Source organism: Rosa rugosa, chromosome 1, assembly GCF_958449725.1.
Source record: "Rosa rugosa chromosome 1, drRosRugo1.1, whole genome shotgun sequence".
NCBI lineage: Eukaryota > Viridiplantae > Streptophyta > Magnoliopsida > Rosales > Rosaceae > Rosa > Rosa rugosa.
Window position 1 is genome coordinate 20,846,941 of NC_084820.1, and position 12,310 is coordinate 20,859,250.

Genomic DNA, 12,310 nt, shown 5'->3' on the forward strand with positions numbered 1-12,310 from the left:
CGAGAAAGCAGCTCTCTGTTTTAAAGAAAAAGTTCAGGGCCTCAGATATGTGTAAAGAGAATCGAAAATAGGCCATCAATCAAGCCTAGTTCAAGTGTCAACCAAGCCACGTATGGGTGTATCAAAATGCTGACAGATGTAAACAACACAAAAAACGCTTAGCACGGACGAGCAAGGAAAGACTAGTCACTAACTGGCGTGTGGTAAACGGTAGTCTAAACAAAAGTTTGGTTCTCTCCCCGTCTCAGCAATCTTTGTTTCCTTTATTCTTTTGTCAATCCCGATTTCTTTCTTCACTGTTCCATCTTACTCTGAATCAAATCAAACCCAACACACTTGAATCAGAATTATACTTTTCGTTATGTGCTGGGTCTTAATCCTTTAGGAGCAAGTTAGCAGCCACTTGACTCCGTTAACTTTTAGAAAAAAAAAATCATGTGACAATGCAGTACTGTAGTCTCCTCCATCTGCGTCTTCCTCTCCCATCTGACAATCTGCTCCATAGATCGTCAACCCGAAAGAGAGCTCATCTATTGACAATTAACAAGATCGTGAAGAAAACACAGAACCATAACAAGAATTGGTTGATTTCTCTTCATTATGCTAGAATTAGTTAGTAATGCCTTAATGACCTTATCATATTCTCTACTTACATCTCAGCTCAAACCTCGGTAAAATGTTTGAGCTGATCTTTCTCCATCCGTTTGCTCTGCTCTTGTAAACGATACAAATAGACATAGATTACATCGGGAAAGAGCAAAGGGCTGGCCTGGTCAATAAAAATTGCGGCTGGTCAATTCCCCTAGTGCTAGCTACTGCTATCAATTAATCTGAGGTTGACTTCCTGCGATGTCTACTTCTGTCACTACACAAAATTGTGGAGTTTCCTCCGCCTTCTGAGTCCTCTATACGGCCTTTCATATCTACATCAAAGTTTGGAAACAAGGAAGGTGCAACCACGTCTGATGAACGCCTGAATTGGCTGTACGGATTTGTTCCTACTTGACCAAATATGTAATCAGAGAGATCTTCATTGCTGGAGGAGTCCTTGGTGCTCACGGTGCTACAAGAACTTGCATCCGAGGAGCTGAAAATCGATGAACTCTCACTTAATGAATCCATAGCAGGAACTCTGTACATGGAATGAGATCTCCAATCATCTGGATCTAATGATTGATTGCTTGAACCATCAAAACTCATCCTGTACCACTCTCTACTAGACTTTGGTTGTGCTGCAGAACTATTCATACTTGGAACCGTGTATCTCAACTTGGACTTGGTAAGGCTTGAAGGGACTGCTTCCGAGTTCCTTCTATTGGATGTCCCAGCATGAGAAAGGGCGTTACTTCCTACCAAGGGTGGGGGTCGTGGAGAGCGCCTAGAAACATCAAAAACGTAAGGTGTTTGTGCCAAAACAAGAGCAGAAATATGCTGTAAACTGGAATCATCAAGCATATTACCTTGCATAAAGAAGCATGTATGCGCCTTCAGATAAGACCCTCTTTAATTCCACGGGTTCAACCTACAAGAGCATATGTTTAAAAATACATAAAAAAAAAAAACATATCTAGTTAAAAATCATCGTTCTTCAAATGTTTTTTTCTTTTTTCCAATAATCAGGTCAATTTCATGCACATAGATGATAACTAGAAGCTTCCATATGGCCTCTCACCGGCCAAATGTTGGAGTTATGCTTTCCCAGACCAATATAATAATCAACTTTAGGCAACTATGGATTCGAACAGTGCGAAAGTTTTCCCACAAAACAAAGAAATAAGGTTGAGCCCAACGGCAAAATCAGAAATGTACAGAGAACATACCGAGCTGTCATTAATCTTGAACCAGTTGCCTTGACTATTCTTTACATAACATATATAATGGCCTGAATATGCAGCATTCATAATATCCAGGTGAACAACGACGGCATAAAGATTGTACAAAGGAGATTTATCACTTGTTCTGTCCATGTATGGTGACAAGTTGAGAACCTCTGGAAAACGTACTGACTTATCCAGCTTCTCGAAGTTTCGAGACTGCAGCCATTGATGATATAAGGCAAGCATTAACATAAAAAAAACACAGATAAAATCGCTACAACGTGGTATAGATTAAGCACAGTTTAAAATTAATGCAAAAGAATTAATTACCTGAAATCGCTTCAACACTATTGTAAGAATATTTGGTGCCTCTAGAACTGTAAGTTTCTTTCTGGCTTTCTCATAAGATTTACACCTATACAAAAGTTGGAGAGAACATACAAAAAAAGGATAAAAAGTATCAGATAAATAGAAAAAGAAAAATTCTTACCAACACAAGAGAATAATTTATATGTGTGCGTTTGTGTGTGTGAGTGTGAGTGTGTGTGTGTGTGTGTGAACCCCATTAGCCCGGCTCAAAACAAGCAAGGTGTGCCAAAAAGATAGCTGCAAGCCCTGATATTTATCTCGGGATTTCAAATAAAACATATAAAGGGAACTGATAATAATAGAGACCTTTATTATAAGCTGACCAACTAAATCACTAAAGAAGCAATATGCGAGCAAAATACAAACCTGTTACAATGGAACCTATTATCTCCGTCCAAAGTTTCAGTAGCAGTAAATTGTGCAAGAGCCTCTTCCAGAGTTCCAATTGCCCCATCAATTTCGACAGTAAGATCCATCATCCGCTCAAATTGCTCAGTTTTCCCGAGGCACTTCATGCACTTTATCTGACAATCACAATCATGACATCCCAAAAGGTTTTACATTTGTAAGGGGACAATGAAATCTACACAAAAAATAATATATTTTGACAAAATATTTGCAACTGTAAAACCTTGGATCGAAGGTGACCTCCAAAGGTCATGCCTACTAGAGTTGTTTGTTCTGCCAAAGGACCAATAGCCCCAGCTTCCTTGAGGCAAACAGATTGCATGGTATCAACTGCATACCTGCCATTTTAGCAAGTCAACACATTATACAAATCTGAAAGTGAAATATATAACATAACTTACAAGGAAAATTCATTTGGTTGAATGTATAGCTGGCTTACCTCAAAAACTCATGAGCATCTTCTTCCTTCCCATGACCAAGATGGCTTCCAATTTTATGTATTCTGGATAAGATCCTAATCGGGGACAGTGAAGACTTCCCTTCCCTTGCCTTCAGGAGCAGAATTTCAAATTCACATATAAAGCACCAGTCCTTTTTTTGACCTAGAATACAGAATAAAATGGTTGGTTGAAAGGAGGTTAAACACATGGCCCTGATAACTAAACTGGCTGCAGATATAAACATTATATGCATAGATATACAGCATTATGAATAGAGACTTACATGCTCTAGAATGGAGTCCTTGAAGAAGATACGAAGTAAGAGGCTGAGTAAATGCTAAACACTGTAGCACAGCATTAGCATAACAGCTGAGAAACCCAAGGAAAAAACAGTTCAGAAGAACATTCGTATATGCTTTCATGTCTACAAGGTAAGCACTGACGTCAAAGTGTGATAGCAAAACAAAAGAGAAACCCATAATGAAATACCCTTTAAGAGAAAGTTAGCTAGAAAAGCTATTGATCTCAAATTGAATTAATTAATGGAAAAGCGTGAATCATTTAACCTCCCTGAAGTCCTTAACTAGAAAAATATAAAAGTTTCAAAAGAAGAGACTTCATACAAGGATATACATAAGCTAAAACCGATTACACTCTAAGCATAAAAATAATTTTAATTCTCTCTTAATATGTTCTGTGCCAAAAGAACTCTCCACATCACCTGTTCCCACAATTTGTCAGGCCAAATGGGCAAAGATCCACATTGTTGTAGGAGTACAGTTTCACAAATAGCTCATATGGAAATATTACCTGCCAATATAATATCATAACAGAATTGGTATCTGACCAAGAAAGAGAAAACTATTAGGTAAAGGAAACAATACTAAATTGAGTATAACCTTGAACTTTCCAGCAATCCCATTTTCAGGACCTGAGAGATTGGATTTCAGCTGTTTTGAGGATTTAAACTGCTGCACAACTTTCTTCATGGATGTCTTCAGACCATTACAAGCATTTAGCGGCAAGCTTGGGATACTACCAATTTTGGCAGGCAAGGCATGATAACCGTCAACTTTTTCAGATCTATAACTGGAATCCAGTAACCCTCCAGTGGTTGAAGATGGCCGGCCATTAGAACCACTATTTGATAAAGGTCCCTCTTTACGCTCATCTTCCCTGTCACTAGTTGACAACCTCTTGGACTTAAAGGCATCAGTAACTACCTTTTCTATTGAAGTACCCCTTCTAGTTGGCTTTTTACCAGCAAAATTTGCAGGCTGAGCATCAGCAGACATGTCTATCTTAGCTTTGGCCAATTTTGATTCAGATTCTACCTCTTTATCATTGTGACTGGATTTCATCTTAACTAACTTATTTGCAGGTGAAAAGTTATCTCGACAATTTACCAAATTAGTATACTCTGACATATTTCCAAGTAGATCAGGAGCAGTACCATCAAAAAGAGGTTTCTCTGCTCTGTCAACACTGACATGATTAAGAATCTCACCCGAAGAGGTGTCAGCTCCAGTACCAGATGAAGTGAAGCCATCCCATGATATGGTACTGGGTGAGGTTGCACTGGTATGTGCACCTATTCCACCTGCATAAGGGTTAATTCTATCATCATCACCCATCGTTAATGAACTTCTTGAAACAACAGAGATTGTCATTGTATATCTAAATATTACCACGATGAAGCACCGCTTCCCCGTCTAAATCACTGTTGTGTTGCACCTCCATGGTGCCAATCGAAGGTCGGCATTCGTCCTTGTGACCTTGTCTCCAGTGAATGATTTGACACTTCCCAGAACTACAACCACATTTTCAAGTGAATAAAATGTACATGTAATAGTCCGAAGCAAATACGAGTTCAACTACATGTGCACATCAGCTCAAAACATTCGACCAGGCGTCAACCAAACCCCAAAATGTGATCCTCTAGGGATCAAATAGAATACAAAGTTAGTTAACACGTTCATGTTTAGTGACTGTGTTCAGCAATCAAACAGGTACCTAATCTACACCTCCCACTACTCAATTCCAAATGAAACCGCAACGGCAAAATCTTTTCGCAACGGCTACCTAATCTACACCTAATGAAATCGCAACGGTAAAATCTTTTCGCAAATTGAACTGTGATACACAAACATCACACTAACCGCAAACAATTCCATTTCTCACTAAACTAAATGTGCAAGCATAAATGTTCCCAAAATCAATCTATCCAAAAGCAAAGAGAACTAACCAGTATCTAACACTCTTGCATTTCGAGCACCGCATGGTGGTTTGGGAATAACATACAGCACAGTGAAACGGACTGGTCACCGGCGCCGCCACCGGAGGAGCAGCAGCATACATAGCCGTGGTGGCCTGAAACTCGGCCATTGCGGCCTCCTCGGAAGCCATAGCCACAAGCCTCATGATCTCCTCCTTCTTCGCCACCGCATTCCTCCACTTGTGGCGAATCACAAAGAACGCCGCCAAAACGACCCCAAACAGTAGCCCCTGAAACCCTAGAATTCCGAGGGCCGGCATTGGGGGAAAAAAAAACTCAACGCTAAAGCCCTAACCTTTATCCGGCGCCGAGGATCAGACCGGAGCAGAGAAACCCTAGGATGGCGTTCCTGCTATACATAGATCCGGCGGCCGCGGCCGTGGCGGGGCGGTGGTATGGAGAGGAAATAGGGGAAATTGGGAGGGGCAGAAATGGAATTTGAGCGAGATTGGGAGTGGGAGTGGTAGTGGTGCTGGTGGTGGTGATTGAATTGTGATTGAAGCATCTGGATTTGGATAGGTGGTGAGGTTAGAGAGAGAAAGTGATGAGAGAGAGAAGTGGAGGGGGGGAATATTAAGTCGGGATCGCAGTACTAGACAGTGTCGGGTGTCGACGATTTTTTTTTTTTTTTTTTTTTGAAAATTGTCAGTGTGATTTTTCTCCCTCTCTGTCTCTTTGTCCTGGCCCGGTTAAAACCCCAGCCCGCGTTTTTTTTTTACCACGTTGAGAATAATTGGAGGGTTAATTGTGTGTGCTTTTAATAATTTGGTCATGGGGTTTTGAGTGCGTCATTATTACTTTTTTACCCGTTTGAGATGGGGGGGCCCCGCTTGGACTACTGAACTTTTTGATCTCTTTGTTCTTTGGCTAAAAGGGGATTTGAGATGTTATATGGATTGACTTGGAAGAATAGCAAAGGATGGTTTGATCATTTGATGGAGAATATTACTTCAAGAAATGATTTTACTGAAATAATAAGTTATCATTGATAGGGATAGATCATTGCTAAAATATTCGAGAATTTCTCTATTTGATCATTCTCTTTTATCTTATTGTTACTTTTCGATCGTATATATGACGGTGTATTCCAAAATTTAGCTCATTGGTGTTGTACTTAGCACCTCGTGTATGTGATTGTGCTATTCTTCGACCCTTTTTTTTTTTTTTTGTGGCATTATGGTGACCCTGATTAGTGGTCCTCTGCATTTCAACCTTTGGTTAGTCTCAAGTCTACTCCTAGTGATGCTTGGTTTGTTTATCCTCATTTTGCAAGCGAGTGTCTAGGTTTGATCAGATGGTTTGTTCTAGTTTAGTCTAGAGTCCACTCTCAATCGTGGTTGGTTTGCAGCCGCTACCTGTTTGTTTCAGTGGGTCGAAAGTGTATTTATCTTTATTATTGCTTCGTTCTTCTTCAAATCAGAGGTGGGTTTCTTTTGTGGTGATGCAAGTTGACAATATGTAAAATGTTTCGTTGTTGAATTTTATGATCTGGTGGGTAATTTTCCGGCTACTGTTGTTTTGCGTGCGAATGTTGGGTTTGATTTGACAAATTGTTATTTGTTTAGTTAAGGTGTCCCATTTTTGATATCAAATTTGGCGGACCTTATTTCAAATTATGATAAATGATCCAAGTGGGTTTGGAATTTGGGATCTAATTAAATCTAGTTCTAGAATTCGAATCCTCCACGGATCTGACTATGGGATATGGCGGTCTGGTTTATGGGCTCCAATTTGAACCAAATTTTCATGCATTTTGGGTTGGAATTGGGATTTTCTGGACTAAAAATATGGATCATTGGTTCATGTACTTCAAAAACAGTCAAAATTGAGTTTTTTTGCATGAATGAATTACTTCTTTTTTGTGTGGATTATTATATGATTTATATAAGATTATTTAGTCATCTATGGTGTTACTAAGAAGATGAAATAAAAAATAAAATAAATTAGGGTCATTCCGAGATTCAAACAAAATTCTTTCCAACTAAGTAGTTTTGTTTTATTGTATTATTTTGAGCAAAGAACAAGGTTCTACCAAACTGATATAGATCACGATCAATCAATTGTATCCCTGAAATTCACTATAATGGGGTAGATAGAGGCATGTGCTTGGTACGTATCAATGAAAGCTCTGCCCCGCCCACCCAAGAGCTGGCGCTTATGTAATGTCATATCAGGGTGCAAATATATTCCATCAAGCGCACAAGGTCATCATAGAAGAAGACAAGTTAAATGTAATCCTTGGTACCCCTCTTGCAAAGTTACTCCTTCCTGTTCAAGATACCTGGATACCAGAGGGAGTAAAAGCCAGAAGGCAGAAGTTGCTGCTGCATTTACTTCAATTGAACTCATTGAATGTCTGATTGCATCCAAAACGAACTCTTTACTGGAGCCATTTTAAACACAACAAGCATCTGATAGCCAAGAGTACTACCCTAGAGCATAATTTTTTTTTTTTTTTTATCTTAGCCACGAGGTCATTTGAATTTGTATCGATCATCTACAAAAGAACTGCTATAATGAAGAAACAACAATATATGCCAGCAAGTTTCAAAATGCCAAATTGACATTCATATTCGGCGGTACAAAAAGCAATACTGATGGAGGATGTATGTAACTAGCTACTATAAAACGCATATTCACTTTTTAAGAACAGCATGCCCATTTGTACGTTGATATGGTTTTTTGTGTGTTTTGAGCTTGGAATCCCCTTTGATATTTAGATGAATTTGTACTTCCCTTTTTCGGATACCATATACATTATACAGTCACTCAAAATAATAGTAGCCACTGTTTCTGCACTAGTTTATCGCTCGGTTGCTAGAATCAAAAGATAACCTACTTGATAACTGGAAAAGAAAACACATTCTCTGCTAGCTAGGTCATATTGATCGATCTTCTCAATATGCCACTATGTTATGAAAATGTCACCAGAATACCAGCTGACTAATTTAAACAGATCAACAAGCACAATTATCAATCATCCATGATTCCATGATATGTATGTACTGGATTTGTATGATCATCAGCAGCTTCTTTAAAAACAAAAAATCAAAAAAAATTGAAGCCTTCACTTGAATAAGTCACACTAATGCAATTCTCAACTAGAAAAAGAATTACTAATAAGACCGAATTCAGATAGAACTAAGCGCGTGCAACTGCAATACAGTGCTGCATTTATATGAAGTCGATCTGAACTCCACAAAAGAACATCAGGTTCTGCATCTTATAGAACACACACTGAATCAATTTCTCTATTGCTCACTCTGCTAATGTTCTCTTTATTAGCTAAACACAACTCGATATTATTGATCAAACTCATTCCCTTTCTTATGCTTTTCTAAATAGTCCAAGAATGTGTCCATGTATCTATCTTGAAGCTCTCTGTCTCTGAATGTTGCACTAAATTCCTTAGCCCCATCCCTATAAGCCTTTCCATCCTCCTCCACCATAACCAATTTCAGTGACTTGGCCACCGAATCCCTCGTAAACGATCCACTCTGCTCATCTCTCGGTACTTCAATTCCAACCTTCTTGTCCCAAAGCCTAGCATTTAGCCCTTGGTCAATTAAGAAAGGAAGCATCATAAGAGGACGTCCATAATAGAGTCCCTCTATGATTGAACTCCAACCGCAATGAGTCAAGAAACCGCCAATAAACTTGTGAGCCAAGATTTTGGGCTGAGGTGCCCAAGTTCTCCAAACAAGCCCCCGGCCCTCGGTTCGATGCTCAAACCCGTCTGGTAACTTGATCTACAAGTTACCATCCCCTGAACCACTTGGTAATTTCCTTAGTACCCAAAAGAAAGGCAACCCAGAAAGTTCCAATCCCAGAGCCAATTCTGTGATGTCTTCTCGACTTGGATTCACTTCAGTTCCTAACGCAACATAAACAACAGTCCCCTTCTCTTGCTTGTTTAACCAGTCGTCAATTATAGTCCAGCTCTTATCCTCCTTGTCTTCATCAGATTGCTCTACTATCGGTGGCAGTAACCCCACTGGAAGCACTAAAGGTGTTGGATGAATTATATCCTGAGCCAAATCCAGCCACTCACCCTCGATCTCTTTGCAACTTTGAACTAGATAGAGTTCACAATCTTTGATCGTCAACTCACAGCGCAAAAAATCCGAAATGCCCGAAGGGTTTTGTACAGTAGCCTCGAAAATTTTCTTGGCTTCGAATGGCCTAAAAGCCAATTTGGAATTAGGAAAAGGAACCCACTCGGGAGGGACAGTGAAATCTTCTGGCCGTGTTCTAGGATCATAGCGCTCTTTTACATCAGGTGCTGTTGGCCCCAAGGAGCATACAAAGGCAGCGTTGAGGATGCTGAAATAGGCTCGTGATATGCCTAGCTTTGTAGCTATTGGTGGCAACCAATGAGGGGAAAAATCATGAATAATCCAATCCGGAGTATGAGTTTCTAGAAATTCATAAATACCGGCTTCAAGTCCATCGTGAGCTAATTTGAGGTATGGAATAATATGGTATGGGACATCCATGGTGGCCTCTGCGTTTTCTGGGAGGTTTTCGACCTGTGGAAGTGGGATTTGGACAAGATTGATCAAAGGGGTTAAGTCTGTAGGGATTTTGGGGAGGCGTTGGATGTTTCTTGGGGTGGAGATGAAGGAAACCTTATGCCCTCTTCGAGCTATGCACTTCGCAACCTCAATAAATGGTGCTATATATGTGACCAAAGGCTAGCCATGGGAACAAGGCTATGTGAAGTTGCTTAGGAATATCAGTGGCGGAGCTCATGTTGATGAGTTGGGGTTTGGCCGCGCACATTATGCATTTATGCTATCGATCTTCTTGAGCTTTATAGGCAAAACTGTTAAATTTGTAATCAGAGAAACGCTATCATAATGTAGTCATAAATTTTTTATCTCCTTTGGGTTAGTATTGAACACTAGGACGCCAATACATGCATGTACGAAGAAAACAGAAAAAGAAAGTAAGGCCAATCACCATTAATGTAAGATCACATAGACCAATTACGTTGTATGATAATGATACACATAATACTGTCCAATTTTTCTAAAAAGAATTACAGTATTACAAAAACATGTTCAATTGGAAATTGCTACGAAAATTACAGATGATGAGTTGCAGCTGGCTAGTGGGGCTGGGGCCAAATAATTGCTGGCTTTGCTGGCTGGAAAGTTGATGGAAAAGTTGATGAAGGAGGGCCTCAGTTATAACTTTTCACAGTGACATATATAATCCATGTTTCCTAGATGCATTGATCTTTAGGCAGTGTTTCACACTGTTTATGAAGTGTGTCAATTGGAATCTGGAAGATTTGATCATCATTCTTGAAAATGTAGCAGCACATTTCTACTATTTTACAGGAAGACAAGTGCTGTTAGTAGTCATCATCCAAGATAAATATCTTACAAACTTCTACATAATGCGATGCAATAGTTAAAATGCAGGGTTCAATCGAATCAATAGATTATGAATTAGATGCTTAAATTCTTTGATGATATTAATTCGGGGTTACTCTAGTTATCGAGTCATTAAATTTGAGTTTTGCACATGTTATTTTGGATCCTCACATAAGAAAAGGTTTAGAAATAGCTTGGATTTTTATTAAAAATTGCTAAAGATTGTGCTATCTTTTGAAAGTCAACTAACATCAATGGAAGCCTCAAGAAGGGTTTAAATTTCTTTAAAATTACCGAAATTTTTATAGTTTGATCTTTCATTTGATCAATATCGGAAATATACTAAAAACTAGTTTTTAAGTATCATATTCATGATATTTATAGAAATTTCAATCGGCACTCGAAATTTCTATTGAAATTCTTCTACATTCAAGTACCAAAATTTTCACTTGCATCGAAATTTCAAACCTCAAGTATCTTTTCTTTTTTGGTAATTGATGATTATTAGGCTCTCGTATCATCTCCAATTGTGGCGATCTAAAACAGATCGATCATGGTCAATTTTTTTTTTTTTCAGAGAAATAGTTAACTAATATTGAAGTTCAGCGAAATCACACATAACGATCCGCTCGTTAGACTAGTCAGATAGAGCCGCTACCGAAGCAGTCCAACCTTTTAACTACCGATGTAACACATCTAGAAATTACCCAACACTACCTATAAGAGATTAGAATTGCGCAACAGTGTAGATACTCCTAGCGACATTTTTCAAACCTTAGAACTTACAAACTCCCAACCCCTCCTTCCCAAACAAAACAAAAGAGGAATAATTCTTACAAAATTAAAATTGAAATTGAAATTATCAAATTGAGTCCAAGCCTAGATGCCCAATTCTCTAGCCTAATGACTAATAGGAAACCCTAACCCTGATCGTGTTGGTTGCCGTGCTGCAGTCACCACCACTCCGTCGTAGCTCCGTCCACCAGTCCTACCAGCCATCCTCCACCGCGAAGTTAGCCACCAACTCATCGTATGCTACCATCTTCAATTCGAGCCACCAGCAGAGCAACCCTTGCCGCAAGACTCGATCCATGTTCCTATCCAATCCTGCTGACCCTCACACCACCATCACCTAACGCCACAACCACCCACGATCCACGGCCAGCCAGCATCATGCCTCCCTCACATTGCAAACTCCCCTAACGATGCATGTTGCCTCACCATAACCCAACGAACCACTAGTCGCAGAGTTCACAGCAGCAACACCAACACCTATGCAGATGTCAGCAGTCGCCACCACCTGCAAATCATATCCAACCTCTCGATCTAGAGCAACCCTGCCACCACCAACACCATTCTCATGGCAAACCTCCTTACCCAAACACACCCAGCCATCATCCTCGACAGGGAAAAAAGAGTACAGAAGGCAAAGCCTACCAACACGACCACAAAAGGAAAGAGCAGTTGCTAGAGGCAGCAATCCAACCATGGTTACTGCGCTCTTAACCCTAATTGTAAGACTTGAAAACCCGAGAGAGTTTCAGTCCCAAACCCTAGCGGACTAGGTTTTTTTTATTAATTTACAAAATTCTCATTAGAGTTCCCAATGATAGAGCAGTT

General features: G+C 39.6%; 1 protein-coding gene and 1 pseudogene across 2 annotated transcripts; both read right to left on the minus strand.

The window, feature by feature from the left end:
- Positions 1-571: 571 nt before the first annotated feature.
- Positions 572-5,871, minus strand: LOC133723330 (ubiquitin carboxyl-terminal hydrolase 17). 2 transcript variants are annotated; one of them, XM_062150151.1, is made up of 12 exons: positions 5,280-5,871; positions 4,726-4,844; positions 3,934-4,634; positions 3,756-3,844; positions 3,318-3,403; positions 3,034-3,196; positions 2,818-2,932; positions 2,553-2,710; positions 2,148-2,232; positions 1,821-2,033; positions 1,461-1,522; positions 572-1,378 (listed from the first exon to the last, which is right to left on the minus strand). In XM_062150151.1, the coding sequence occupies exons 1-12, from the start codon at positions 5,567-5,569 to the stop codon at positions 826-828; spliced, it is 2,634 nt and encodes an 877-aa protein (XP_062006135.1). In that variant the 5' UTR covers positions 5,570-5,871; the 3' UTR covers positions 572-825. The 2 variants fall into 2 exon arrangements, with proteins under 2 accessions (XP_062006135.1, XP_062006128.1); XM_062150144.1 differs by having other exon boundaries at positions 4,723-4,844.
- Positions 5,872-8,380: 2,509 nt separating this feature from the next.
- LOC133727553 (putative UDP-rhamnose:rhamnosyltransferase 1) lies at positions 8,381-10,208 on the minus strand (annotated as a pseudogene).
- Positions 10,209-12,310: the final 2,102 nt, after the last annotated feature.